Source organism: Podarcis tiliguerta (genome assembly GCF_965153285.1).
Source record: "Podarcis tiliguerta genome assembly, chromosome: 3".
In the NCBI taxonomy this organism is placed as follows: Eukaryota; Metazoa; Chordata; class Lepidosauria; order Squamata; family Lacertidae; genus Podarcis; species Podarcis tiliguerta.
Genome location: NC_139536.1, coordinates 36,317,998 through 36,343,200, shown reverse-complemented (window position 1 = coordinate 36,343,200; position 25,203 = coordinate 36,317,998). Strand labels below are relative to the sequence as shown.

General features: G+C 41.2%; 2 protein-coding genes across 12 annotated transcripts in view; one reads left to right on the top strand and one right to left on the bottom strand.

The window, feature by feature from the left end:
- The window catches only part of LOC310674821 (uncharacterized protein), a gene marked incomplete at both ends in the record, with an annotated part of 73,609 nt that overhangs the window by 40,746 nt on the left and 7,660 nt on the right, over positions 1–25,203 (top strand). For 2 of the 8 annotated variants that reach the window (XM_083434589.1, XM_083434588.1), the window contains 3 exons: positions 11,349–11,420; positions 16,164–16,213; positions 24,205–24,315. In XM_083434589.1, the coding sequence (XP_083290715.1) occupies positions 11,349–11,420; positions 16,164–16,213; positions 24,205–24,280 (198 nt within the window). Of the gene's footprint in view, positions 1–11,348; positions 12,326–12,698; positions 14,258–14,459; positions 14,749–16,143; positions 16,214–24,204; positions 24,316–25,203 lie in introns of those variants that run through there. The other 6 variants (XM_083434586.1, XM_083434587.1, XM_083434585.1 and 3 more) reach the window with 4 other exon arrangements.
- BTBD9 (BTB domain containing 9) overlaps positions 13,285–25,203 on the bottom strand; it is a 144,573-nt gene continuing 132,654 nt past the window's right edge. For all 4 annotated transcript variants that reach the window (XM_083434499.1, XM_083434497.1, XM_083434500.1 and 1 more), the window contains exon 11: positions 13,285–15,531. In XM_083434499.1, coding sequence (XP_083290625.1) covers positions 15,364–15,531 — 168 coding nt within the window. In that variant the 3' untranslated portion in view covers positions 13,285–15,363. The remainder of the gene's footprint in view (positions 15,532–25,203) is intronic.

Genomic DNA, 25,203 nt, shown 5'->3' with positions numbered 1-25,203 from the left:
CCCAGCCCAGCCCAGCCATTACTTAAGACAGACATCTAATATGTTTGGATTATTAAACGGCTTGATACAAGTCATTCTTCAGACTCCGATGCTGACATCAATTATGTTAATTTGTCCCAATGATGCAATGATAATTTAATGCCTCATTAAACCGAATGGACTTATAAAGCTGCCAGTTGAGAGCTTCAACCTTGCCCTGGGCAGTCTTCCACTCTGTTCTTTATATCTATATATTAATAGCAACACATGCACCAATCTCCACTGTGTTTGTGTCACCCAGGCTGCTGTCATCGTATTTGTTAGTAGCAATATTGAACAGAAATCCAGCATGTCAGTATTTCCCAGTAGAAGCTGTGGCAATGACGCTTCCTCTTCCCCCTGCCAGAGGAGGCATCTGTTGGAGCATGCTCAGTAGGTAGCATTCCAGGATGGGCAGGCTGCTTTCAGAAGATGCCAGCAGTCCAGCCTGGCCCAAGGAGAGAGAAAATTTGCCCCAGGAAATTTAGCAAGGCTGGCAGAGTCCCATTAGCCTTTAAGTCTGCAGGGATCAAGCTATCAATTAGAGGCTCCTTTTAAGGCAATGGAAGTTACTTGTTTGGGGAATGGTTAGATGTTGCTTTGGTTGAATTAACAGGAAAGCTGTATTAAGAATATGTTTATTAGTTATTGATAAATATTGTCAGGTGTTTGAATGGTACGTATGTGAAGAGGAGGAGCTTATTAACTTAACGACCCTGGTTGAAAAGCCAGAACTGAACTGAACAGGCTGGAATAGCCCCTATGTAATAAACAGTTCTCCAGACAGCATGGTGTGCTAGACATCCTTGAGAGCAATATTTTGATACTCATATCATTCCAATATTATACTTTTAATAACCCCTTCACACCCAGAAACCATCCAGAACAGAAGGGAATTGTTTAGCTAGATTGTAAGCTGCCAGTCCAACCTGTTCTGGACCAGAACATGCAGGGGGCAGGGAGGGGTTTTGCCTTCACATGTAGACCCGTGGCTGCCCACTCTGCACTATGGGATGCTAGACTAGATTCACCAATGACCTAATCCATCTGAACTCTTTTTATATTTCTTATCTTTAAAGGCCAGGAAGAACCATATTCTACACTCTGGCCTGATAACGGTGGCAGTCTTTTCTTTCTTTCTTTCCTTTTTGCAGGCTCATAAATCAATCAATCACTAGTTCTCAAGAAGGAAAACACCTTCAGGACAATAAAGTGCTGTAGTTAGTGCTGCACATTCCAGACCAATAAAATAAAATAAAAATAAAATGGCTTAGGGACAAACTAGATCCTTGAATCTACCCCCTTTTTCCTTTGGTTAAAAATGGCCATCAGAGGGCAAGGAAGATTTAGAGCACAGGGAGGGGTGGGTGGGTGAGGGTTAACCCTTTGTATAGGCTGACACCAACTTTGATGAGTTTTCAGCACCTTTTATGGTGATTTGACTATGTGGACTAGATTTGGTTTGCTGCTGTTGCTGATCTTGTGCAATTTTATCTGCTGTTTTATTATGTGGCAGTTCTGTTTTAAAGTTCTAAAATTTATTAAATTGTGTATTTAATTATTTTTAATAATTAAATACATAAATATGCCAGACCCATTTCCTCTCTGCTATTACTGCCTGTGGGCCACTGTGAGCACAAGCAGATCTCCCTGTTTGTAAGATTTCTGTGCCTTGTATTGTATTGATGGGCAGCCTCGTTGTCTTGCCAGAGAAGATGCTAGCTTTTTGCAGTCTCCCAGAAGGTGGAGTAAACTACATTAAGTATGTGTAGCTCCCTTTAACATCACCATTTGAGTTAAATTTTGTTCCAAACTGGAAGGTAAAATTGTGCTTTCGAGTAGCTCTGCCCCTTCAACCTTTCTAAGCAGCATTCAAATGACAGGATGTGATAGTGTTCTAAGATTCAAGCAGCCACCTGCTTAAAATAAATAGTTTTGCCCTTTGGAATTACAAACAAGCAATAAAAGAGTGCTTTGTGTTGGAATATAAAGCTGATGTCTCATCACAAGACTGCTTGGTCATACTTCCTCGTCAAGACTGTATTCCCCCAATTAGCCAATCTATCAGCTCTCATTTCATCTAAATGTGCAGGGCAGGATTCACCTAATGAATCTCACCAGTGGAAACCCTGCACTAGGACTTCTGCTTGTGCAATGGGAGTCCCCTCCCCCCACTGCTTTTGTGGGATCAAGAGAACCAACAGTAAAATGCTTGTGCTGATGGAACATTAGCACAACAATGAATTCACCCCACAGATTCCACCACGAGTGAATTTCGCAAGTCTGCTGTCCGTGAATTGGAGGGCAGTGAGAATGGCAACAAGGGGGCAAAACTAGCACATTATTTTCTGCTGCCCTCTCATATAATAACACTATAGTGTCTGGAGTGGGCTGACTAGCTATGCTAGATTCAGATCAAGACAGCATTCCATAATTAAAACAGCAATGTCATTACCCGGCAGCATTTCTAAACACATTCCTGCTTTTCAGTTAGCCAAACGCACTTTCCTCGGTTGTGGAGGCCAGGGTCAGAGCAAAGCAGTGCCCTGTTCAAGGTGGGTGGCTCTGCTGCCCCTGAGTCCTCTCCCTTCCATGCTGCCTTGCCTCCCTGCTTACCCATAAACTCTTTAGCTGTTAGTTGGAAATTATCACAACTAATTTCAAACCAGAACTTCTAGCCACAGAAGCAAAGTAGTAGTAGTCAAAACGGTATTGTTCCTGGCTACCTTGCCCAGAATGCTTCACTCTGAGGAAGGAGTCTTCTTTCCTCAGAGCAACACAGCATGGAGGGGGAGGACGAAAGGCGCATAAGAGTTTTGCAGGATGGGTAGCCAGAGGTATAGCAAGTGGCAAAGGTGGAGCTGATCTGCCTCCGTTTGTCTAATGATAGGCCTGTACTGACTGATGCATTTAGAATTTCCCCCCTTTTTCCCGCCATATATTTACCATTCTGCAAAGCCTGCAGGGAGTAAAAGGGGCAATGAAAGCACAGATATATTCCACCACTTAAAATTCTGTATTAGAACAAAGGCCTTGACTTTGATCTGGACTTCTGCCCTACCAAATGGTAGCATATGGCACCATTTGTGTGCGCTGGTTGTTAAAAAGACAGGCAGAGAGAAAGATCAGGAGTTAAGCACAAAATATCAAGTTTATTCCTAAAACCACAGCCACATCATCTATACAAGGTGCACACCTAATTTCCAACATGTGATATATATTTTTTACCTTGCATTACATATTACAATGCAAAGAAACCTCATATGAAATAAATGCAAAGAATATAATATATTTTCCACATTTGCTCATAACATTGTTCGTTCTGGCAGTGATTCGGGACTTCAGTGGTCTTTCTGCTCCCCTCCTCCCAAAAAACCTGAGAATGATCATTCCCATTTCCAAATTTTGTTATTCATCCTTTTTTACTTGTTTTTATGAGAAACTGTTACAGATTTTGGTAGCATGCTTAGATTGTCTCATACCAGCACAGCAGCCCTGCATATTCTTCATCTGAACACCAGCAGACATTACAAAGGGACAATTTTGAGGGTGTCATCTGTGGAACTTTCCCACTTCCTAAAAGTTCATAAGAATTGCAGGGTAACTAGTTGCTTAGTAAAGCTATCTCTGCTGGTGAAGAATGTTCAAAGCAGCACGTTTCAAAATAGAGAGGTCCACTGACTTACATGAACATTCTCTAAGGCCAGACAAGAGAAGGGGAAAAGAACAGAAAGACCCACAATACAGAACCAATCAATCTAGCCAGTCAAAATGGCTGGTGATGCAGATAATGCTACAGTACAAAATAGGTCAGCAATGTAATCACAGCATGCTGTAGGGAGAAGTGTTCTTACACAATAGGCACAGTTAAGTACAGATGCACAGCTCTTTTAAATAGCCAGGCATTGAGGACTAATGCGGCAATTTGTAAATGGTTTTCAGTTAAAGATGGCACCAGTACAGTGATTTTGCTTTAAAATAGAGAGGAATCTGGGGAGGCGGGACACAAGGGGCTATGCTTCTTGGATTGCAAAGTGCCAGCTGAAAAAGGCACCACTATAATGGTAGATAATGACAGGATGAGCCTACAGTCGCATCAAGTTTATCTGCACAGTTAATTACTTAAACTAATGGTATTACAGAGAGCTCAAGTGGTGTCTGAAGAGCAAAAAAGGTTCTCTCATCATCCAGGTATTTGAGTTTCAGTCCATCTGTGTTCACAATGGTGATCTGAGGTAGTTTAGAGTAGGTAAAGTGAACCAATTTATTATACAAGGGGGAAGCAGGAAGCGGAGTCAATGCAAAAAGTCATGACTTGGTAAGTAGTCTGAGGTGAGCAGGGAAAGGCAGAAAGTATCTGCTGGAGGTCAGGAATGAGAACCACTGATAGAGGTAAGTGGAGAACTCTGTATGGCCCACTGGAACTGACCAACAAGGACTTTGATCAGAGTGTACATCAGACATGTCTGAACACGTTAAGGAATGATGGCAGGGCAAAGTAGGGAAGGAGATAATATTGTAGAGCTGGAGAAAGCACAGTGGGAAAAGAAACAGAACTGAAATGATTGAGGGAATGGAGTTTCTTAAAAGCTGGGCAATTTTAAGGACAGGGAGAAACCTAAGGCCCTTCAATGCTGTTGGACTGAAATGTCCATTATCTTTGACCATGGCCTTGAGGCTGGATTTTTGGGAGTTAGAATTCAACAATGTTTGGAGGGGCCACAGCTTCATAGCCAAAGTACCACACTCATTACATATGGTATGTACAAAATGCACGCACTTCAGCTGAGGGGCAGGTTTGTGTTCAGGAGTGTCAACAGGGAAACAACCCCAAACTTCCAAGTATGCAACGAGGATATGGGACTTCATAGATCAGAAAAATGACAAGAGGCGACATGATAGATGCTTATATAATTATGCATGGCATAGAGAAGGTAGATAAAGGTTTTTCTCCCTCTTTCATAACACTACAACTCGTGGACATCCAGTGAAGCTAAATGTTGGAAGATTCAGGACAGATAAAAGAAAGTCACACACGCAGCACACAGATAAACTATGGAACTCGCCCCCACATGAGGCAGTGATGACCACTAACCTGGCTGGCCTTAAAATAGGATTACAAAAAATCATGAAGGATAAGGCCACCAGTGGCTACGATGCTCTGCCTCTGTGGTCAGAGGCAGCAAAGCTGAGTATCAGATGCTGGAAACCCCAGGAGGGGATAGTGCTCTTGTGCCTAAATCCTCCTTGCAGGTTTTCCACAGGCATCTGGTTGGCCACAGTGGGAACAGGATACTGGACTAGATAGGCCATTGTTGGCCTGATCCAGTGGCCCCTAATTTGTGACACTCTCCCCAGAGGCGCACCTAGCATATTAATTGTACAGCTTTTGTCCTGTGGTGAAATGCATCTCTTTACCCTGGTCCTTGGCAGTTAAGGCATTTCTCTTTTGTGGGACCCACTTCTTTTGCTGAATATATACTGTTGGGTTCCATTTGAAGCTGTTTTACTTGTTTTTATAACTGCAATGGTTTTATTTGTTTCTGTAACTGCATTTTATGGTTGTAAGCTGCCCTTTGTCCTTATGATGGCGCGTGGATGAGAAATCTTGCAAACTAACTAACAAATGCTCAGCGCAATTCCCATTCCCCAAATTGCTTTACTCCAAGGCAGCTTTCAGAGAAGCCCATTGAAATACTGTAGTGGAAGAAATGATGCTGGATGCAGTTCTTTATAATGCCCCCCCCCCCCCCAAGTCTGATACTGCATAGATCTTCAGCTAATTATGTATAATTGACTGGTTTGTGGATGAGAAATCAAAAGCACAGGGCAGGGCAGGATGCAACCTGAAGGTTGACAGGGGCTCAATTGATGGCAGAGTGAGCAAAGATTCAGTACTAATCATATTTAGCTTTGAGTATGTCTGGTAAAAGTTTTCCTTTTAATTAGGAGGCACAGGACAGATACACTACCCAAGTGTAGGACAGACAGCTGGAGAGCCAAATTTCCATAATGTTATCATCTTTCAGAAAAGCAAATAGGAAATATGATCAAACGCTGAAGGTAGAGCAGGTGGAGCGAAGGAGGACAAGAATGTGAGCAATAAGTGTGGAAAGAGAAAATGAGAAGCAGTTAGGTGTGGGGACAGACTGATAAGAGAGCGTTCTGGGAGTTCGGGAACATTATGCTAATACAATTCTCCAGGGCTCTAGACACACTTTCATTGCTGTCCTTTTTATAACACAGTGTAGATTATTCAGATCCATAAATTAATGGTAAGATGGACAAGAATGCATAACTAAGCTTTGTGACTTGTTAAACAGCCTGTGTGTGCTTTCTAAACTATAAATGTCACCATGCCACACAGGATGAAAAGAGGAACCTGTTAACTAGAAGAATTCTTTTCAGGATATATTAGGTCCTAGCCACATTGAAATCAATATAGTTCATCTTTACCAACAGTCCTGCCACCATACACACTTCATTTTGTCAATACAAGGAAAATAATTGGTCTAAATTCTGGATTTGCTAGCACTGCCCCTGTTACTACAACTAAATAAAATGCCAGATCCAGTTGTTGGGTTCTGTCTCTCTGACTTGTTAGAATGGGGGCAGGGGATCTGTTAGCCTTTAGATGTTGCTGGACTCATCTCCCACCAGCCCCAGCCAGGAAGGCCAGTGAAAAAGGATGATGAGAATTGGAATCTAGAAAGGCATAGAGTCCGTATATTTGCACTAGCATGACTGAAAAAAATTAAATCCAGGGCAGGGGTTGCACTCCTCACAAGACACTTGGCCACAGGAAAAAGGCTGAATGATTTCTTGAGCACACTTCAATGTTTCCCCTATAAAAAGGGACACTGCTGCAGGCCCCTCAAAGTGGTAGCATGACTGGTCCAGTAAAGTGTGATGGGTGTGTTTGCAATGCATTTCTGAGAGCAGAACTACTCTTGCCCTTGACAGGTGCTCATTCCGTTTCCTCCTTTCTGTCGATTTCATGGCATTTCACCAGTACAGTTGTACCTCGGAAGTCGAACGGAATCCGTTCCGGAAGTCCATTCGACTTCCAAAACGTCTGAGAACCAAGGCGCAGCTTCCGATTGGCTGCAGGAAGCTACTGCAGCCAATTGGAAGCCACGGCGGACGTTCGGGTTCCAAAGAATGTACGCAAATCGGAACAATCACTTCTGGGTTTGTGGTGTTTGGAAGCCAAAACATTTGTCTCGTAAGGTGTTTTACATCCGAGGTATGGTTCTATTCTGTTTTGAATTTCAGAGTTGTGCTAGTAGCATTTAAACATACTTTCTCCCTTTGAGACTCCAGAATAGCTACTTTGTATGCCTAGCTTTTCATCATTACACATCTATTTTCATCCTACTGGCATAGAGCAGGACCAACCCCAAACATTCTGCTGCCTGGTGCAGAGCATAAGTTGATGAACCAGCACTGCCCTGCTCTAATTCCGGGTGCATGATACAGAAGACTAGACAAGGTATTGAGGCAGAAAATTCTGTAAGGCTCCTGGCAGGCAACAACAACAGTAACAAGCTAAATAACTATTTCCTACCCTTTTCGTGACACTTCAGGTCAGCTGCCTGAAACAATCACTGCACTCTGCCTAGTGATAGGGCTAGCACAGAGCACTGACTCGAAAGCAGGTTTTCAAGCTTGTTTGGTATATCAAACCAATCCTTGTGTAACCAATTAATTATAAGGTTTTAAGATGCTAGCTTAAAAAAAATCAAAGGGTTTTCAAAGCACATCCTCCCCAATGGCATTGAATGGGATCTTGCAAAATCCATTTACCAACATGGTAATTTAAATACTAGATAATTATAATAAGTATTGGTGGCAACTCAAGGGAGAGGTCAAAAGTGGGGTTTTTTAATAGCGTCACTACCTGCTAAGCATTGCCTCTGGCTCTTTGCTCCTTTACCTCTTAACCAAGCTGGAAGAGCCCTCCCTTCTTTCCCCCACTTTCATGGTTTTTAGTCACCAGCTGTAGTATTTCATCTGATGTAATCTGAACTGTTGCCCCCAAACCTCTCCAGTAATGGACACAACTCAGTGATCTGATAGCTATAAATAACACACTTAAAAACTGATATAGAATGGAAATGTGGCTATTGCTGGATACACAGTGGGATAATAATGATTAATGTCAGCATGGAACCTTTCAAAAGCATACCATTTCTTCATGAGTTACCCTTAGCCATTGCTCACATATGTTAGAGAAATAAAATACGAGAAGTAATTAATTCTGAGTGACGTATAAGTGAACTGCCATGTGATGAAATTTGTAGTCATCGTGTGGAAACATGGCAAGAATTTCCACGGTCCCACCAGAGATCCAACACATTGCAGCTGTCAGCTTGCATTCATTCTGTTAATAATTTTTAAAGCCTCTTTTCCTACTGGGATGTTTTAAAATTAAAGTTTTAAAAAAGCTAAATCCTCCCCTAGGATACCACACAATTCTTACTCAACAGATTTGCAAGATGCCCTTTGATAATGTCATTTAAGATTATTTTCTGCAGATATAAGCTGTGATCCAAAGAATTGAGCTGTGCCTGTGACGAACCCAGACAGAAATGCACTTGCTGTTTCTGTTCTCCTACCAAAGATGAGCCACTGTTCAGTTGAAAAAGTACATGGTTTCTTCAGCAATGCAAACTGTTGGAACAGAAATAGCTAGGCAAATTCCAGATTTGAATAAGATCATATCACTCAGGATCACATCCATAGACTCTATTTTCTCAGACACACAAAATGGTTACTTAGAAGCTGTAATGTTTGCAACACATTTCACAGCTTACACCGTGCTTGCTTCTAATGTGCTCCCCTTGAAACTCTTGTACTGAGTTGGTCTGCACAACACAGTAAGCCAAGTTGTGGCTTAGCAAGACAGTGGGACTCCGTGGGCTCCCCAGGGAGCATATTTCTCTAACTTTTTTTTCTCTTTGGTTCTTTTTACTGCTGTGACATACTGAGCTAAGCCAAGGTTTGGTTTAGTGTGCCTTCTGCTCCATGACCTATTGCTAAGTTCTCTCCATACTAACCGTAAGTTGTAGCAAAGGTATTTCCTATGGTTACAGGTCGTGGTTATAGAAGTTAGACCTTACACATGACCCCAGGTTCAGATGACATATTAAGTCAAACCTTGGCTTAGCTGCTGTTTTAATAAGCCTAGGGAGGAGCAAAGCAGCTGTGATCTGCTCCTCAGCAGTCAGCAAGTAGTTATTATTTCATTATTTATTAAATTTATATACTACCCTTCATCATAAGATCTCAGGGTGGTTTGGCTTACTGCATTGTGCAACCCTGGTCAGTGTCTGTCTGCATTTTGTACTACTTCACATGCAGCAAATATTCAGAACACTGCAGGGTTCACATCAAACAGAAATAATTGGTGCAAGTCAAACAGTAATGTTCACATGTATAATGTAACTTTTGCTATTGGGCTCCAGTTATTATAGAATTATTTTTGAAGATTCTTCCTAAAAGCTTTGCACCAGGACACACTGGTGAATCAGTTATAGGTACCGATTTTGAAACTATTTTGCTTTAGCATTTATAATCATGTTAATTGCCAATTATAATGGGTGTGAAATTTTGGACCCATCACAATTAATTGCATGTCGCCCAGTGAAATTAATAAGGTCAAGATTTCCCTCTAGATTAATGAGAGCCTTGAAAAGTCATTAGCATCTGTGTAATGTAAAAGGCCAGTAAGGAATTTCTCACTACCCAAATCCTCTGAAAACTGAAAATTTGCATTTCTAAGAATGTGGCAATGCTGTGGCAATAGGGTTGCCTTATATACATATAAACGCATAAGCACTTTCAGAAATAGCATTTGACTGTCTTAGGAAAATTGCATGGCTGCTACGTCTCCATGAAATATACTAAACTGTCTTTAAACCAAATACATGGGAATGTTATTTACAATCTGGTTCAGGATAGTTAACATATACTAATTGGGTGATTTTGGGAAGGGACAAGGTGGCATTACTTAAATGTCCTGTTGCTACTGGACATCGATGCACATATCTGTCTTCACAACTGATGTGGTCAGCCTACAGCCTACATAGGGACAGACAGTATTTTGCTGTGCAAACTATGCATCTTAACTCTGTAATATATTCCTTCTTGCATTTCTAGGTTTGTACTAAAGCACTGGGCTGGGAATGCAGGAGATTGCAGAGCAGTCAGCATACCTAATTGCTCTTTAAATTGTACCATTTATTTTTCTCTTTAAAAGCAACCAAATCTGTATACTACCCCTGCAAGTTTAACAGAAAACTAAACAAACCTTTCAGAAGCACCTTGTTGTGATAGTTTGACTATGACTTGACAAAAGAATTGAGTACTCTCTGTTCAGTTTCCTAGCAGTTTTAAGAAAGAAAAGACCGCTTACCGTCATGACTCGGAAGCAGTGGCTGTGGCCTGGCTGAGCCATCAGAGGTCAGGGGTTGGGTGGTCTCCTGCTTCCAGCACAGCCAACGGATGACGTCGGCTCCTCTGTTGGCCACTAGGATGGTTGGTATTTACCCAGGAACTTTAAACTGGCCTATCATGGCCAAGCAAGGGGGTGGGGTTACAAGTGCAGATCTGACTGGCCTGTCTTCAGCCAGGTCTGCCTCTAGAACACAGATCCCCAAAACAGCTTCCTGGAGGGATGTGTGTCAAGGAGGCTGTCCTTAACCCAAGATGCCTAGGGATTTTTGTCAGGTATTTCTAGGGGATACTGTAAGCAACACAGCTGAATACTCCACACAAGGAGAGATAAAATAGGAAAACAACTTAAGTCACAGCAGTGTGTATGTGTTTCTTCTGTGAAAAACTCATATCTAATTACTACACAGTTTTAAAGCGTGGGTGGGATGTGGTTAAAAAGCAGCTTAAGGAGTCTGTGTTAAGGTGCACATGCTACTTTGTGGATGGAGGCTACAAAAAGCTTTATAGCTACAAATGCAGTATAGTTGCATTGTTTCCATGTCCTGATGAGGAATACCTTCAAATTTCTAACTGAAGAAAAAAATATTAAAAATTAAAACATAAAATACACACTAGTGACACTCAAAATTGAAAACTAACTGTCAAAAGCTTCTTTGTGAATCCCGGACCCCTCCAAATTTATTCATTTTTGTAATCTCTGCTCTAATAGGTTTCCATTGTAATGCCCAAAAGATTTTTTGTGTCTCCCCAAAATATCCTTAAATAATATTAATATTAACAATATTATTAATAATAATAGTTTTACTGATTTCTCCCACAGACCCCTGGCTGTGATTGAACAATGTGCTTTTTTTTTTTTTTTAACTTTTCAGCTGCCAACACTTGACATGGAATCCTGGAGGGTCAGGGTTCAGCCCCAAATTGTCAAGCCACGCCGGGTTATGGTATGGAATTTCAGATGACAATTTATATATAGATTTTGTTGGTACTTAGAAAAATGAGCTAACAGTGTGAGTCACTATAAGTGTGTAACTTCTGTATCAGATATATCAGTGGGGGAAACATTGGAATTTTTCTTACCATGAATTTCTGCTTTAAGATGCCTTCTGGAGGTCATTCCCGAGGTTAAGGAATGCTCTGTGGAAGACTCTTAAAAAGAGGTTTGTCTCAAACACTTGGAAATATGGCATCAACCTCCTTCATAGGGAGCTTGACGAAGTATATCATTATCAAAGAGGGGGCTAAAAGGCAGGAGAAACAGTATGCAGAATTGTATGCAGCCTAGAAGATTAGGCTGTTATCAGTTATGATTTGTTTGAATTCTTGCATTGTCTTTAAAAAGTTATTAATAGCCTTACAATCAAGCTCTTGATTTATTTAGAACTTTAATAACAACAACACACAACTGAGTGAGGCAAAGGGCAAAGTCAAAAGCTAAAATATTATAAGGTTGATATAATAGATGGTAAGGTTGATCTTATTGCTTACTGTTCACAACAGTGATCCAAACATTTCTCCACCCCCATTCCAAAGTGGGGAACTCTGGCACTCTCCTCAGTTTACACGCATGTGCTATATACTGACTGACTGTTTAGAAAGAGAAATCAAAAACAACTTAGGGGGAATCTAGATTATCCCCATTCAAAATAAGAAAAGACAGACACAAGGCTATTTAAAAGTGAGGCTGCACTTCTTCACTGCTCAACACCTATTATCAACAATAATAATTTATTTGGGCAGGAAGAGACCATTCACATTCTCTCCCAGATCTTTGTCTTATTTTTCTGGTCTCCAACTACAGTTCATCTACAAGCTATGTTAGCTGATGCCTTCTAGCCAATATATCTAGGTAAAGGTAAAGGTACCCCTGCCCGTACGGGCCAGTCTTGCCAGACTCTAGGGTTGTGCGCTCATCTCACTCTAAAGGCCGGGAGCAAGCGCTGTCTGAAGACACTTCCGGGTCACGTGGCCAGCGTGACAAGCTGCATCTGGCGAGCCAGCGCGGCACACGGAACGCCGTTTACCTTCCCGCTGGTAAGCGGTCCCTATTTATCTACTTGCACCCAGGGGTGCTTTCGAACTGCTAGGTTGGCAGGCGCTGGGACCGAACGATGGGAGCGCACCCCGCCGCAGGGATTCGAACCGCCGACCTTTCGATCAGCAAGTCCTAGGTGCTGAGGCTTTAACCCACAGCGCCACCCGCGTCCCTAATATATATCTAGAGCTCCCTACAAATCCAACAATCAGAGCAGCACTAGAGTAAGAGTTGGAAATCCTGTGGAACAAGAGTGAAATGAATGAAGATAGTCACAATAGCTACAGAGTACCTCCAGGCCCTTTGCCCTGGCAGAAGAATCTGATGCTTTCTTCACTTGATAGGATAGCCATCTTCAAATATCTCAAGGGTTGATACATGGAAGATGCAGCAAGCTTGTTTTCTCCTGCTCCAAGAGGGTGGACTCGAACCAATGGATTCAAGTTACAAGAAATGAGATTCCGACTAAACATCAGGAAGAACTTTCTGACACTAAGAGCTGTTCAATAGTCAAACAGAGGTTTTTAAGCAGAGGTTGGATGGTCACCCATCATGGATACTTTAGTTGAGATTGCTTTAGTTGGACTTAATGACCCTTGGAGTCCCTTCCAGCTCTACATTTCTATGATTCATTTGCCAATCTCCTGATTTCCTCCAAAGGTTGGTCACTATGTACCTGCACTGCACTTCACACTGCAGTACTCTTGCAGGCTTGGTTTAGATAATGGCAGATGAAATACCAAAAGCAAGAAAAACTGAAGATGAGTCATGGCCAACTTAGAAGTCATTTTCTTTTACTGCTTTGCAGCCACAATGCTGTCTATTCCTTCCCACATTTATTACAAACAGCATTCAGTAGAATGCAAGCACTTAAGCTTAAGCACTGTGACAACAATGTTATTTATAGGACACCATGGTCAAAGCAAACAATTTGCATCAAACTATATTACACCACTTAAAAAAACAACAACCACAAGTTGACAATAATAATATTCTCCAAAGTCACATACTTCATGGCAAATGCATCTTTCCCCCCTAATTAGATGGGTCGATGGCATTGACATGTGTGCGTAAATGCATAGCCACTTTCACTCCAGGAAATGCAGCAGGATGTAAAACAATTGAATGTGAGGAATGCTGCATGTGAACACATTCCGAATAATCAAACAAATAATCTGATTAAGTTACAAAGGAAAGCTACTACTGAGTTGTAAATTACTTAACACACATACCAAATCCAACTATAAAAGTCAAATCTGTATTTATGGAGATTATGTGAAAAGCTTCTTAGAAGTGGGTTTTTTAAAATCCCCAATGGAATAGTATAATCTTTTTTAAACAAAACAAAACAAAAAACCTTTATTATAAATTGCCAGGATTGTACCACCGGCTCTGATTTATACCAAATCCAGCTGAAATGTTGGTCAGATAAATTTCTGTTTTCCAAAGCACACAAAAAAGATGTTGGAAATCAGTTGATGTAGAAATTAAAGAATGATTTAGTAATTTCTAAAGTAGCCAATAATTCTTCCTGCACCTGAGAACCTGATGGACAGTTTTATATGGGAGTAAAAAGTGACAATTTTGTTATTCATATCAAATAGTCAGAATTCCAATACAGCATCCTTGGACTGAATTGTTTTATGCATGACCTCCTTAAGGGTTTTTCCTTGTCAAATGGAGTAATTATCACATTGCCTACCACTATTAGGTATATTTATATGATACAGAATGATAAACAAGAAAGCATTTCAAGAAAAAAGGAAAAGGATAAGCAAATAATATAGGTATATCAATACATACACCCACAGACTTCCCTGTGAGGAAAGTTTGGAGCATTTGGGACTTTCTAGTTTAGAGGAAAGGTGAGTAAGGTGTGACTTGATAGAAATTTATAAAATTATGCATGGCATGGAGAAAGTAGATAGTAGTTTTTTCTCCTTTGTAGCACTACAACTTGTGGACATCCAGTGAAGCTCAATGTCGGAAAATTCAGGGAAGAGTATTTTTTCACACAGCACAAAGTTGAACTATGGAACTTGCTCCCACAGGAGGCAGTGATGACCACCAGCTTGGATGGCTTTAAAAGAGGGTTGGACAACTTCATGGAGGATAAGGCTATCAACTTGCTACAATGGCTATTGTTCTACTTCCACTGTCAGAGGCAGCATGTCTCTGAATACCAGTTGCTGAGAATCATGGGTGGGCAGAGTGCTGCTGCACTCATGTCCCATTAGTGGACTTCCCACAGGCATCTGGCTGACCACTGTGAGAACAGGGTGCTGGACTAGAGGGGCCATTGGCCTGATCCAGCAGGCTCTTATGTTCTTAGACTTTGAAAATGGCTTACAATTTACAAAGAAATGTGGATCAAGAATAAATTAAATAAAAATATGGTTTCTGTACACATTATCTTCCATAAACATTCTAAGGAAAGACCCATTTCCTAGGAAGTACCTTCTGCAGGCAAATGTAATTATCTCTTTTCCATACTGTTCACATGGTATGTTTACGTTACAATTGGGCTCGGCTTTTTGTTGGTTTGTTTCCTTCGATTCAACCTGATTTGGTTCAGTTAAAGAGGTAGGGTGTAAATAGGAGAGTTGGTGAAAACTGAAAGCCTATTTCTTTCCCCTGGAGAACATCCTGATTTGAACAAAATGGAAAGTGTGAAGCCACCCCTCAAGTCTTTGGGCGGCCTTTTCCACTTGAACATCTCCAGCCGCCAAGTACGGTCCCCTCTGTCCATTCAGAGAACAAGAGGTGCCTACAACAAGAAGATGGTGAACAATTTTATCATGGCACTGGGGTCGTAAATACTTTTATTCACGCTCTTTATAGGCTTGGTGAGCTCATGGGTGTGAAGTGGATCCTGGGAGAGAGTGCACAGAGCTGGCACTCGAAGCTCGAGGTGGACGGGATGCCAGCTGCTGCCCAGTTGTGCACATGTCTTCCTCACAACCTTCCTCCTTGTGGGCAGCAGTTTGAGCTGGGCACTCAAAATGTACACAATGAAACACCTGAAAAACAGAACAAAACAAGAGAATGTCAACCAATAAAATAGGAACACAGGGTAGTATAGTTAGAACTAAACAACCTTCTAAATGGAGTGTAGAGAAGCTGCTCATGATAAAGGACCACAAATTTATGCATGCCTTCATGTAAGCCCCAATGAATATCGAACATGGCACTCCAATTTCATGTCATCTATGCTGAATACGACTTTGTTTCAAGGCTAAATTTAAAGCCCTAAATGACCAGGAACTATAGAAGAATGGTCTTTGCCCATCAAATTCAGCTTGATCCTTAAGAGTGTCTCATGGAGCTCTACTACTCAGTTTCCTTATCAGCATCAAAAGGGTGGGCAGAAGGGATGGGGCCTTTTCTGTGGTGACATAGAGACAATGCAACACCCTGTCTAGGAAGCCTGCCAGGCACCATGACTGATTGCCTTTTGATGAGCAGCTATGACATCTTCTGGCAAGCTTTCACAACTATTCCTTGCTAAAATTATTTTGTGACTGCTGCTGTTTTTGTATTCTCTCTAAAAAATTTTTTTCTTGTCTTAGTCCATTTATGGATTTTTTTATAAGGTTTCACACATTGCTTTAACTTGTTTGTTATGCTTGCAGCCTTTATTTATTTATTTCAGCATGGTTCAGCCAGCAGTGCTGAAAATAGAACCAATCACCACTCTAGCAGGTAAGTCCCGTAGACAGGCTTATTCTTATGAATAGCACTAGGCTGCAAAAGGTATAGTTTTGCATTTCACAGCTTTGTGTTTATAGCCCGTTAAAAAACAAACACCATAGATGAAACACTGAGAAAGATAAATATTGTGAGATGGCTTTCGCTTATAAGCATTTATATTTGATAACTTTAAATATGAGGTACTCTGCTTAGAATCAGAGACTGCAAAAACTCTTTGTTTCTCAGATGAAGGTACCAACTACATTCAAAGAAACACTCCTGCACCTTAAAAATCAAGCTGATTTATAAAGCAGAAAACAGTTTAGTGATTTCAAATGTATAATAAGATTCTATCTAATTCTTATTTTTAAAAGTTACAAGGAATGCTGTCAGAGCTGGCTCCGGGTCCCAGCTCACCAAGGACCCACGCTAGCCGGTAGTACAGTATCAAAGTCTTTATTGAAGAATAGTCTCCATTTACAAGTCTCAGCGTCCCAGCTCTACGTCTGAGCTTTAGACCGGCGAAGCTCTATCTGGATCTCCGCCCCCTGTGCACCAGCTTAAAACTCTAATCTTACTCCACCTCCTCCTTCTCTCTCTCTTCCTCTGGGTCTTACTACCCCCCGGGGTCTCTTCCCTCCTGGACTCTTCTGACGCAGAGCTGGACCCCTCTGACTCCTCCCCCTCTCTTCGGCGTGCTTTAGGACCTGGCTCCCTACCCGGGCTGCCCACCTTGCCGCCCTCCTGTACATTTGAACTTGGCGCGCGCGCGCGTTTAACTTTCCTGATGACCGTTTCCTCGCTCCCTGACGAGGGTGTGGCCACTCCTGCTTCACGCTCTCCCTCTGCCTGCGCGCTCCCTGATCCCGATGCCTTGGACTCCTCCCCCCTACTGCACTCTGGAGGGGAAGCTGGTCCGGATTTCCAGCTGTTACTCTCTGAGTCCCCTCTGGCCCCTTCTTCCCGAGGTGTCCCCCTTGCCCTGACCATGGGGGCCCCTTTCTGTGAATCCTCCGAATCACTGGAGAGACTCAGAGACCTCGGACTACTGTCGCCGCTGACATTTCCTTCCGACTCCTCCCCCTCGCTCTCCGTTTCTTCCCTCTCCTGTGACTCTGCTCCTGAACCCCTGACAAATGCTCTCTTGTGCATAAATTGTGGAACAAGCCAGTGCACTGCATCTAAATGATTAAAGAAAATCCTTTTAAAAGTGTTTTATGAAGTTGTAACATTATTATTTTTGTAAGGTTTTGTCTCTGAAAGATTTAAGCTTATAGAACTATTAGGAGGAAAAACTGTTATAATTAAACATTAAAAGTAAGATACAGTAATTGATCCACGTGCCAAAGTTGGCCCGTGAGGTCAGAGGAGATAACAGTCTGGCCCACAAGGCAAAAAAGGTTCCCCACCCCTGATTTAAAGAAAGCCCTACTTTCTACATATGGTGTGTGGGGCCTGAGAGGAAGCACACATTTCTGAACTCAGATCACATACAGGTGAAGGGGCAGAAATACTGTCCGAACTGGCCCACATGCTTGTAGCTCAACTTTACAAAAGAAAAAGAAAAGATACTGCTTTTGCTTATTGTTCAAAGGGTTTTAATCTTATAGTATGCAAAACCAAAGCAAATATACAATACTAATATGAATAATTCAGATGATAACTGCTCTGTAACATTCTTCTGTAAAAATTATAATATAAAAAAATGCTCCTCTGTGTTGATTTGATAGCTATTGTCAATTAACTATGCTGAGTGACACTAGCAATGAATAAATAATAATGGTGAAGTTTTTTAAGATAAAGCTTTTGCCGTGACCACTATTTTTTACTTTATTTGTATTTACTTTATTTCTTCAGATTTTTAAAAATCTTTTTCCAAACCTTCTTTTACATTGACTGGAAACTGTTATGATTTCACTTAGCTTTATCCAGGCCCTGTTATCTCTCTGGGAGTGAAAAGGCTAAAAACAAGTTACTGACATACCATTGATTTATACAAGACTATTAGAATATTCTCCCTCCTCCACCACAGCCTAGAATTCGATTAGCCTTTTAGAGAGTCACAGTACACTGAACAGACATCTTCAGTGAATTGTCTACCTCAGCCCCTGGATTTTCTCTGGATAATTCAGTCCCCACAGTATGTGTGAAACCAATGCAACTTCAGTCACTATGTTCTTTGAATTTTTAAAAATATTTTGTGGCAAGCATGGTCTCTGGATATGCAAAACGACCTGAAGGCTTGAAAGCTTATTTAAGTGGCATTTGATGGCCAGCGGATTCACAGAAATGTTTATTATGGCATACTTCTCTGACTTGGGGATGAAGGAAACAGTTTCGTAGTTTGAATTTAGGAAGAAAGAGGCTGATGGGAATGTGTAGCTGCTAGGTTTTCTAAAATAAAAACTAAGTAACTGGCGGGGGGGGGGGGTGGAGAGATCCTTTCACTGTAAACAGTGTGATGGTATCCAATTCCAACTGGGATTGCAGAGGGGTGAAGGGTTAAAGTTCACCAAAGTTTTTATCTGGACCAGTCTAAAACTTGGGTCAAAAAGTCAAAGTAAAAATTTGATAGAAGATGTGAAGAACAATTACAAATTTAATTGGTTGTTATATAAATGGGAGGAATGAGGTAGGGGATGGGATATATATATATGGGGTGAGGAAAGGAAGAAAACAAACTAGCTAACTAGGCCACAAAAGACAAAAAAACAAACAAAGGGAGAGGGTTAGATACACACACACACACACAGAGAGAGAGAGAGAGAGAGAGAGAGAGAGAGACAGAGACAGACTGGAGGTTAAAATCAGGAGCTGAAGTAAGGAGTCCAATTGATATTTAAAAATAAATAAATTTATATTATGGTATATTTATAATCTAAAAAGGATCAAAGGTCAAACTCTGGGGTCAATTCAATCTTAAAAACAATGAAGAAGAGAAATAAAGATGCAAAAAATCCAAGAGTGTAGACCTGAGGGTGCTTCAAAACACGGCAGAGACAGGCTCAGGGGTCTCAGTTATTTGAGGGAGATGGCAGCGATCCCAGGGAGAGGTCGCTCAGGGAGCGAAGTTTGTATAGCCTACTCTCCCTAACACAGCGGTGGCAGTGGAATGGCAACGTCGCAAACAGTTCCCTCTTCAGCAGGCGATCATCATTTTAATGGTGATCCCCATTTTGCCACACTGGAAGTCCCCTCTTGTTTGTTTTCTAAAGGATTCTCAGCTGTCCCTTCACCATTTTCTTGGAGAGATCTGTCTATATTTATATGATAGCTTTTCCTGCAATTGTCAGGGTGATTTCCACATGTGTTGCTGTGATTAATAATAATAATAATAGTAATTTATTATTTATACCCCGCCTATCTGGCTGGGCTTCCCCAGCCACTCTGGGCGGCTTCCAACAAAATATTAAAATACTGTAATACATCAAACATTAAAAGTTTCCCTAAACAGGGCTGCCTTCAGATGTCTTCTAAAAGTCTGGTAGTTCTTGTTCTCTTTGACATGTGGTGAGAGGGCGTTCCACAGGGCGGGCGCCACTACCAAGAAGGCCCTCTACCTGGTTCCCTGTAACTTGGCTTCTCGCAGTGAGGGAACCACCAGAAGGCCCTCGGTGCTGGACCTCAGTGTCCAGGTAGAACGATGGGGGTGGAGATGCCCCTTCAGTGGAGGTGGAGATGCTTTGATTAAAGACATTTCTCAAAATACTGTAATCATTTGTACTTTTCATCTCTCCCCCCAAGCAACAGCTGTTGCCACTTTTTCAGTTGCCATGATCAGCAACACAATTTTTTTGGGGGGGGGACACAAAACAAAACACCAGAACAGCCCCAAAACCAACCCCTGAATTTAGTTACTGGATCAATTGACAAGAATACATTACTTTCTGGGGAAGGCAATGTAATTGAGTACACCCCTGATATCAGGAGTCAAATCTGAGTGGCTCTGTTATGTTATAGCATCATTACACTCACTGTTATTATTGTCCCAAACAGCATCTTCCATTAAATGCTTCTCAAAATAATAAAGGTTATGTATCATATACACAATAAAATAGAATCATACAAGGACAAAGTACCAGAATAAAAAAATCGGAACACATGTGCTGCAAAGTCAGGGTATTAAGAGACAGTGCTACCAACTATAACTGAAGACACCAGGTAGAACTACAAAAGAACAATACCAAGCAAACGTTTTCAAATATGTAAAATGATCTGGGGATCTATTATGGGTGCAGGATAGAGGTGTCTGTACAGAGCTTCCGTGAAGAGAATGCCTTCGCTATCCATTTCCATGGAAGGAACCATTTCATGCATGTATTTGCTTGAACAGTTTAAATATCTTCACTGAAGGACTGTATGTTTGCATGTCCCCATATGCCTTCATCTGGGGACTGACAGCAAAAAAGGAAAATGACTGTTAAGGTATTACTAGATGAAGCCCGCAGACACGGAAGAAAATGGGAAATACGTGCTGCTTTGGTGTGTGTGTTATTAACATAGATTTTGGTTGAAGCAGATCAGGAGAACAAGATGGGTTTTAGCTTAATTAGAGGATGCAAGTAACATTTTAGAAAACTGTGAGGGAAATCAAACAGAAACAAAAGACGGTAAAGATTGGATGCGCTAAGTGGTACATGTGACAAGCAAAATAAGGATGGAACAATCTACACTGTGTTATACAGAATCCAAAAGGAAATGTACAGGTGAGATGCCATCACCAAGCCTGACAAAGGTTAGATGAGAGGGATAAAGCACAGATACTGAAGAAAAGGAACATTTTATAAGCAGTTAAGAAAAGTAATGAAAACTAGTTTTAAAACAGTTAAGGAAGTAGAGGCCACTACAGAAGGCAGCATTAGCTTGAAAAGGTAGCATGAGGGGATTTTTATAAGCACCATAAAATATCGCTAAAAACATAATGCATTCTTTATTTCACCATTCACAAAGAAAGATGAGAGGCAGATGGTAGAAGTAGACAGACTTCTCCCAAAGGAGGCTGATAAAATGCTGAAGGAAATCAAAATCATGCTGAGCAAGTGATCAAGAAATCAAAACATCCAAAGACTAACAAAAATTTCAGAGTCACACTGGATAAAGAGCTAAAACACCAGAGGAACAGGAAATGATTAATATTCCACAAACATTGTCAAACTTTTTGGAAAGAAAATGCACAGTTAATAGCTATAATTAAATAGGATCCAGGATTTTTTTTAATTAGCCTTTGAGATACCTTATTCAAAAAGACAGGTGGCAACCAGACTACTATTAGACAGAGAGGAAAAATATGAAGAAACAGAAGCTTGTTAACGGCTAGTAATTAGCACTTCTTCAAATATGATTGGCACTACAAAGTCAATCCACACAAACTATTGTATGATGAAGCCAGAGGACACAAAAAACAAATAAACCAACCCTGCTTCCTCTGCTCTACCCATCATATGTATTCTTGCAGTTCTGAAATAACAGGATGGAAAATGTGTCCAAATGCATCCCTAGAACATTCAGAAATACCACAGAATGCTGGGACAGATACTCATAGGAATGAATCTGGTTTCTTGCATTAAGTGTGATGAATGTATGAATTCTTACTTTAACAGCCTCTAGTTGCTCCCCATGCTAAATAAAGATGGAGTTGATTTCTGTGAGGGAAAACAAGTGATACTGAATGGTAAAGTTCATTATTGCGCAGAAAAAGACCTAAACTCCTCATTTAATTTAAACTGCCCCTCTAAGTTTGGGGCAACTTGGCAAGCAGCTGGCATAGTGTTACAAAAGTTAAAGTTCAGGTATTATGCCAATCCTAATGCACTAACTAACAGATGACTCCTCGCTGTGCAGCAGATACTTTAAAATATCCCATTAACTCTAGTGGCTCTAGCAGCGTGAAGAAAACGTTGTCTGAAAACATTGGACACAGGTGAGATTAGAAGAGCAAGTATAACACCCACAACTTTGGGAAAGAAAGGAATGTAATAGATGCATAGCCAGAGCTTACAGATATCACACTATGGGCACATGGGAAGTCCCAGTTGATATGCTTTTGAATAGCAACCGCATGATGTCTGTTTCTGCCCTGAGCTGCATAACTGGCATACACTGGTACCTCGGGTTACATACGCTTCAGGTTACAGACTCCACTAACACAGAAATATTACCTCGGGTTAAGAACTTTGCTTCAGGATGAGAACAGAAATCGTGCTCCGGCAGCGCGGCAGCAGCAGGAGGCCCCATTAGCTAAAGTGGTGCTTCAGGTTAAGAACAGTCTCAGGTTAAGAACGGACCTCCGGAACGAATTAAGTACTTAACTGGAGGTACCACTGTACTTCTTTCCATCACAAGATTTGGGCTGACTAAGGATCATGCCTCACCTTAAATCATAATTGCAAAAATATCTAGCATTTAAATTCGCGGTAGTGCCTTCTATGGAGGACAGTCAGTACTTTAATAAGGGCCTCTGAAATACAAGACCTAATACAAACTAGCCTGTATAAAAATAGACTGAAGCACAAGTTAAGTAAAAGCCTCTACCTGTGGACTTCCCTTAGCTTAGGCAAAATTCTGGACTAATTAGGCCTTTGGTTTGACTCAACAGAGCTCTTAAGTTCCCCTTTCCTTCTTGGGCCTGGCACATGTTAAATGTTACCATGTCACGTAGTCAGGTCCCAGGAACCACTTTTCCCATGGATTCATTCCACAGTTCATAAATAAGATGGGCCGAGCCAATCATGCATATCTTTAACATGTAATCATAGACTCTGGATTCTGCCCACAGACTATTTTGTGTTAAAGGCCTGCACCTTTGACACTACCTACATGGAGGTTGTAGACCTTTAAATGGCACAGCTTCAGCATGGGATGTACCTACATGCCTCCCATGGCATAGATGTAACGGTTAAAAAGTAAGCCTACAATTTCATCTAGAACAAGAGAGCAGTGTGTTATTTGCGGAACTTTGCATGAAAAATGTTTCAAAATATTACATGGGTATCATTGCACTTTTGAAACACTGAGAATATCATCGTATCACTCAAAAGGCCATTAGGGCTTAATTTCACCACTAATAGCAGATTATGAGAGCACTTTCCCTAGCAGCGGGCTATCCTGTAATTGTCTACTATGCATTTAGTTGCATATTCACTCAAGCATCTGATAATGATCACTGCTGGCGACAGGCTGCTGAACTCAAAATGGAACACTATTCTGGTTTACTATGATCCTAATTACTACAAACTGTAAATACAGGCAGACATTGTTTTTAGCTAAATCAAGTATGGGGGGGAGGGGCGCAAAGGAAAAACATCCCAGAATAAGCATTTTGTGAAGCATCCTTGGTACTGAATAAACCTTGTGGCAGCAGTGAGCACTGATCAGGTTAAAAAATGTATACCTTTGAATCTGTAACAAGTTTATTACTTTAGCCCAGGAAACAGCATAGATTCTGGTTGAGAATCAGACAATGAATGGTTAATACCACCCAAGGCCATCACCAAGTTTAATTTATGGACTTATTTATAATTTCCCATTGTATGAAATATGTATGCAGGAGCATGTAATATCTGTGGCTTTAGAGACATTAATCTGCCCACATTTAAGCTTCTAACAGGTTAAAGTGCTGCCTTGGTTCTCTGGTGGCAGGCGGGGGCAGGCTGGGGTGGGTGAGACTCAACACATACAGTTTAAAGGGATGAATAATTTACCTACCTGCATTTGTGGCTTCTATTTTAATGGAGCTATTATTTATTCTGTGAAATGACATGATTCACTTTTTACAAGATTAAAATATATCAGCTCTCTTTCAGTAAAAAGATCTTCTAATGTGACTGACAGGGATATAAATATGCTAACCTACATCAAGAACTTGGCTCTAATCTCCAAGAAAACTCAGCAACATGACCAGATTTTTTAAAATAAAAAAGCAGTTTTATACATTTCTTCGCCAGGCTCTTGAGACCACAGCTTCATTTCAGTTTTTTGCTTTCTCTCTCTTATTCGTCGCCTAGGGTGTATGCTGATATTGGTGTCTGTAGGCTTAGAAGTGAAAATAGGATGGCAAGCACTGGGCCTTGTGTTCCCTAAGTGCCTCTTACGTTTAAGTCAAACCCTGGCTGCAAGTAAGTAACAACTGATGCAACAGGAAAAAACAACCATCCTACTCAAGGGATGCAGTCCTACAAAGATATGTATGCCCAATTGCTTAGATAGCTGATGAAATGAATATGAGCAACAAAATGCAACGACTTGTCCTTTAGTGGTACCAGCAGGACAAAAGAAAGATTAAAAGATCACCCACAGCCAAGAAGTGTTAAAAAAAAAGTTTAGAAAATAGGAACATGTCACGAAGAGAATATAGGAAATTTACTCTCCTGAGCAACTTTTGCATTCACTATAGTTTCAGGTAACTCATACTAATCAATTAGTAGAGCCAGTGCAATGTGATAGCTGGACTATATCATATGACCAAGTAGATCAATGCACAAATCCTAACTTAGCCAAAAACCTCACTGGATAACTTCGGATAACCACCTCTCTCACTTTATTCTAGGCATCTACCTGAATCTTAAGATCTTCTTCAGAAGCCGTTCCGTGAGTGCTTCCACCAAATGAAATGAGCTAAATAAACAGCAGGGAGAGGGCCTTTTCAGTAGTGGCAGTTGCAGAGGGAGTATCACCACTTCATACATCCCCACTGGCTGGCAACCAGGATTTGGACTGCACTCTAAGTTAATAAATAAATAAGCTACCCCTGCCTGCCGCACTCTAAAGCAGGGGTGCACAACCTGCGGCCCTCCAGATGGTGTTGGACTATACCTCCCATCATCCCTGATCACCGGCTATGCTGGTTGGGGCTGATGGGAGTTGTAGTCCAGAGACATCTGGAGGGCCACAGGTGGTGCACCCCTGCTCTAAAGGAATCACTAACTGGCTATCTTTGTATTCAACACTGTAGGTTAAACTAGTGTCTCATACACATACACACACACACACACACACACACACAC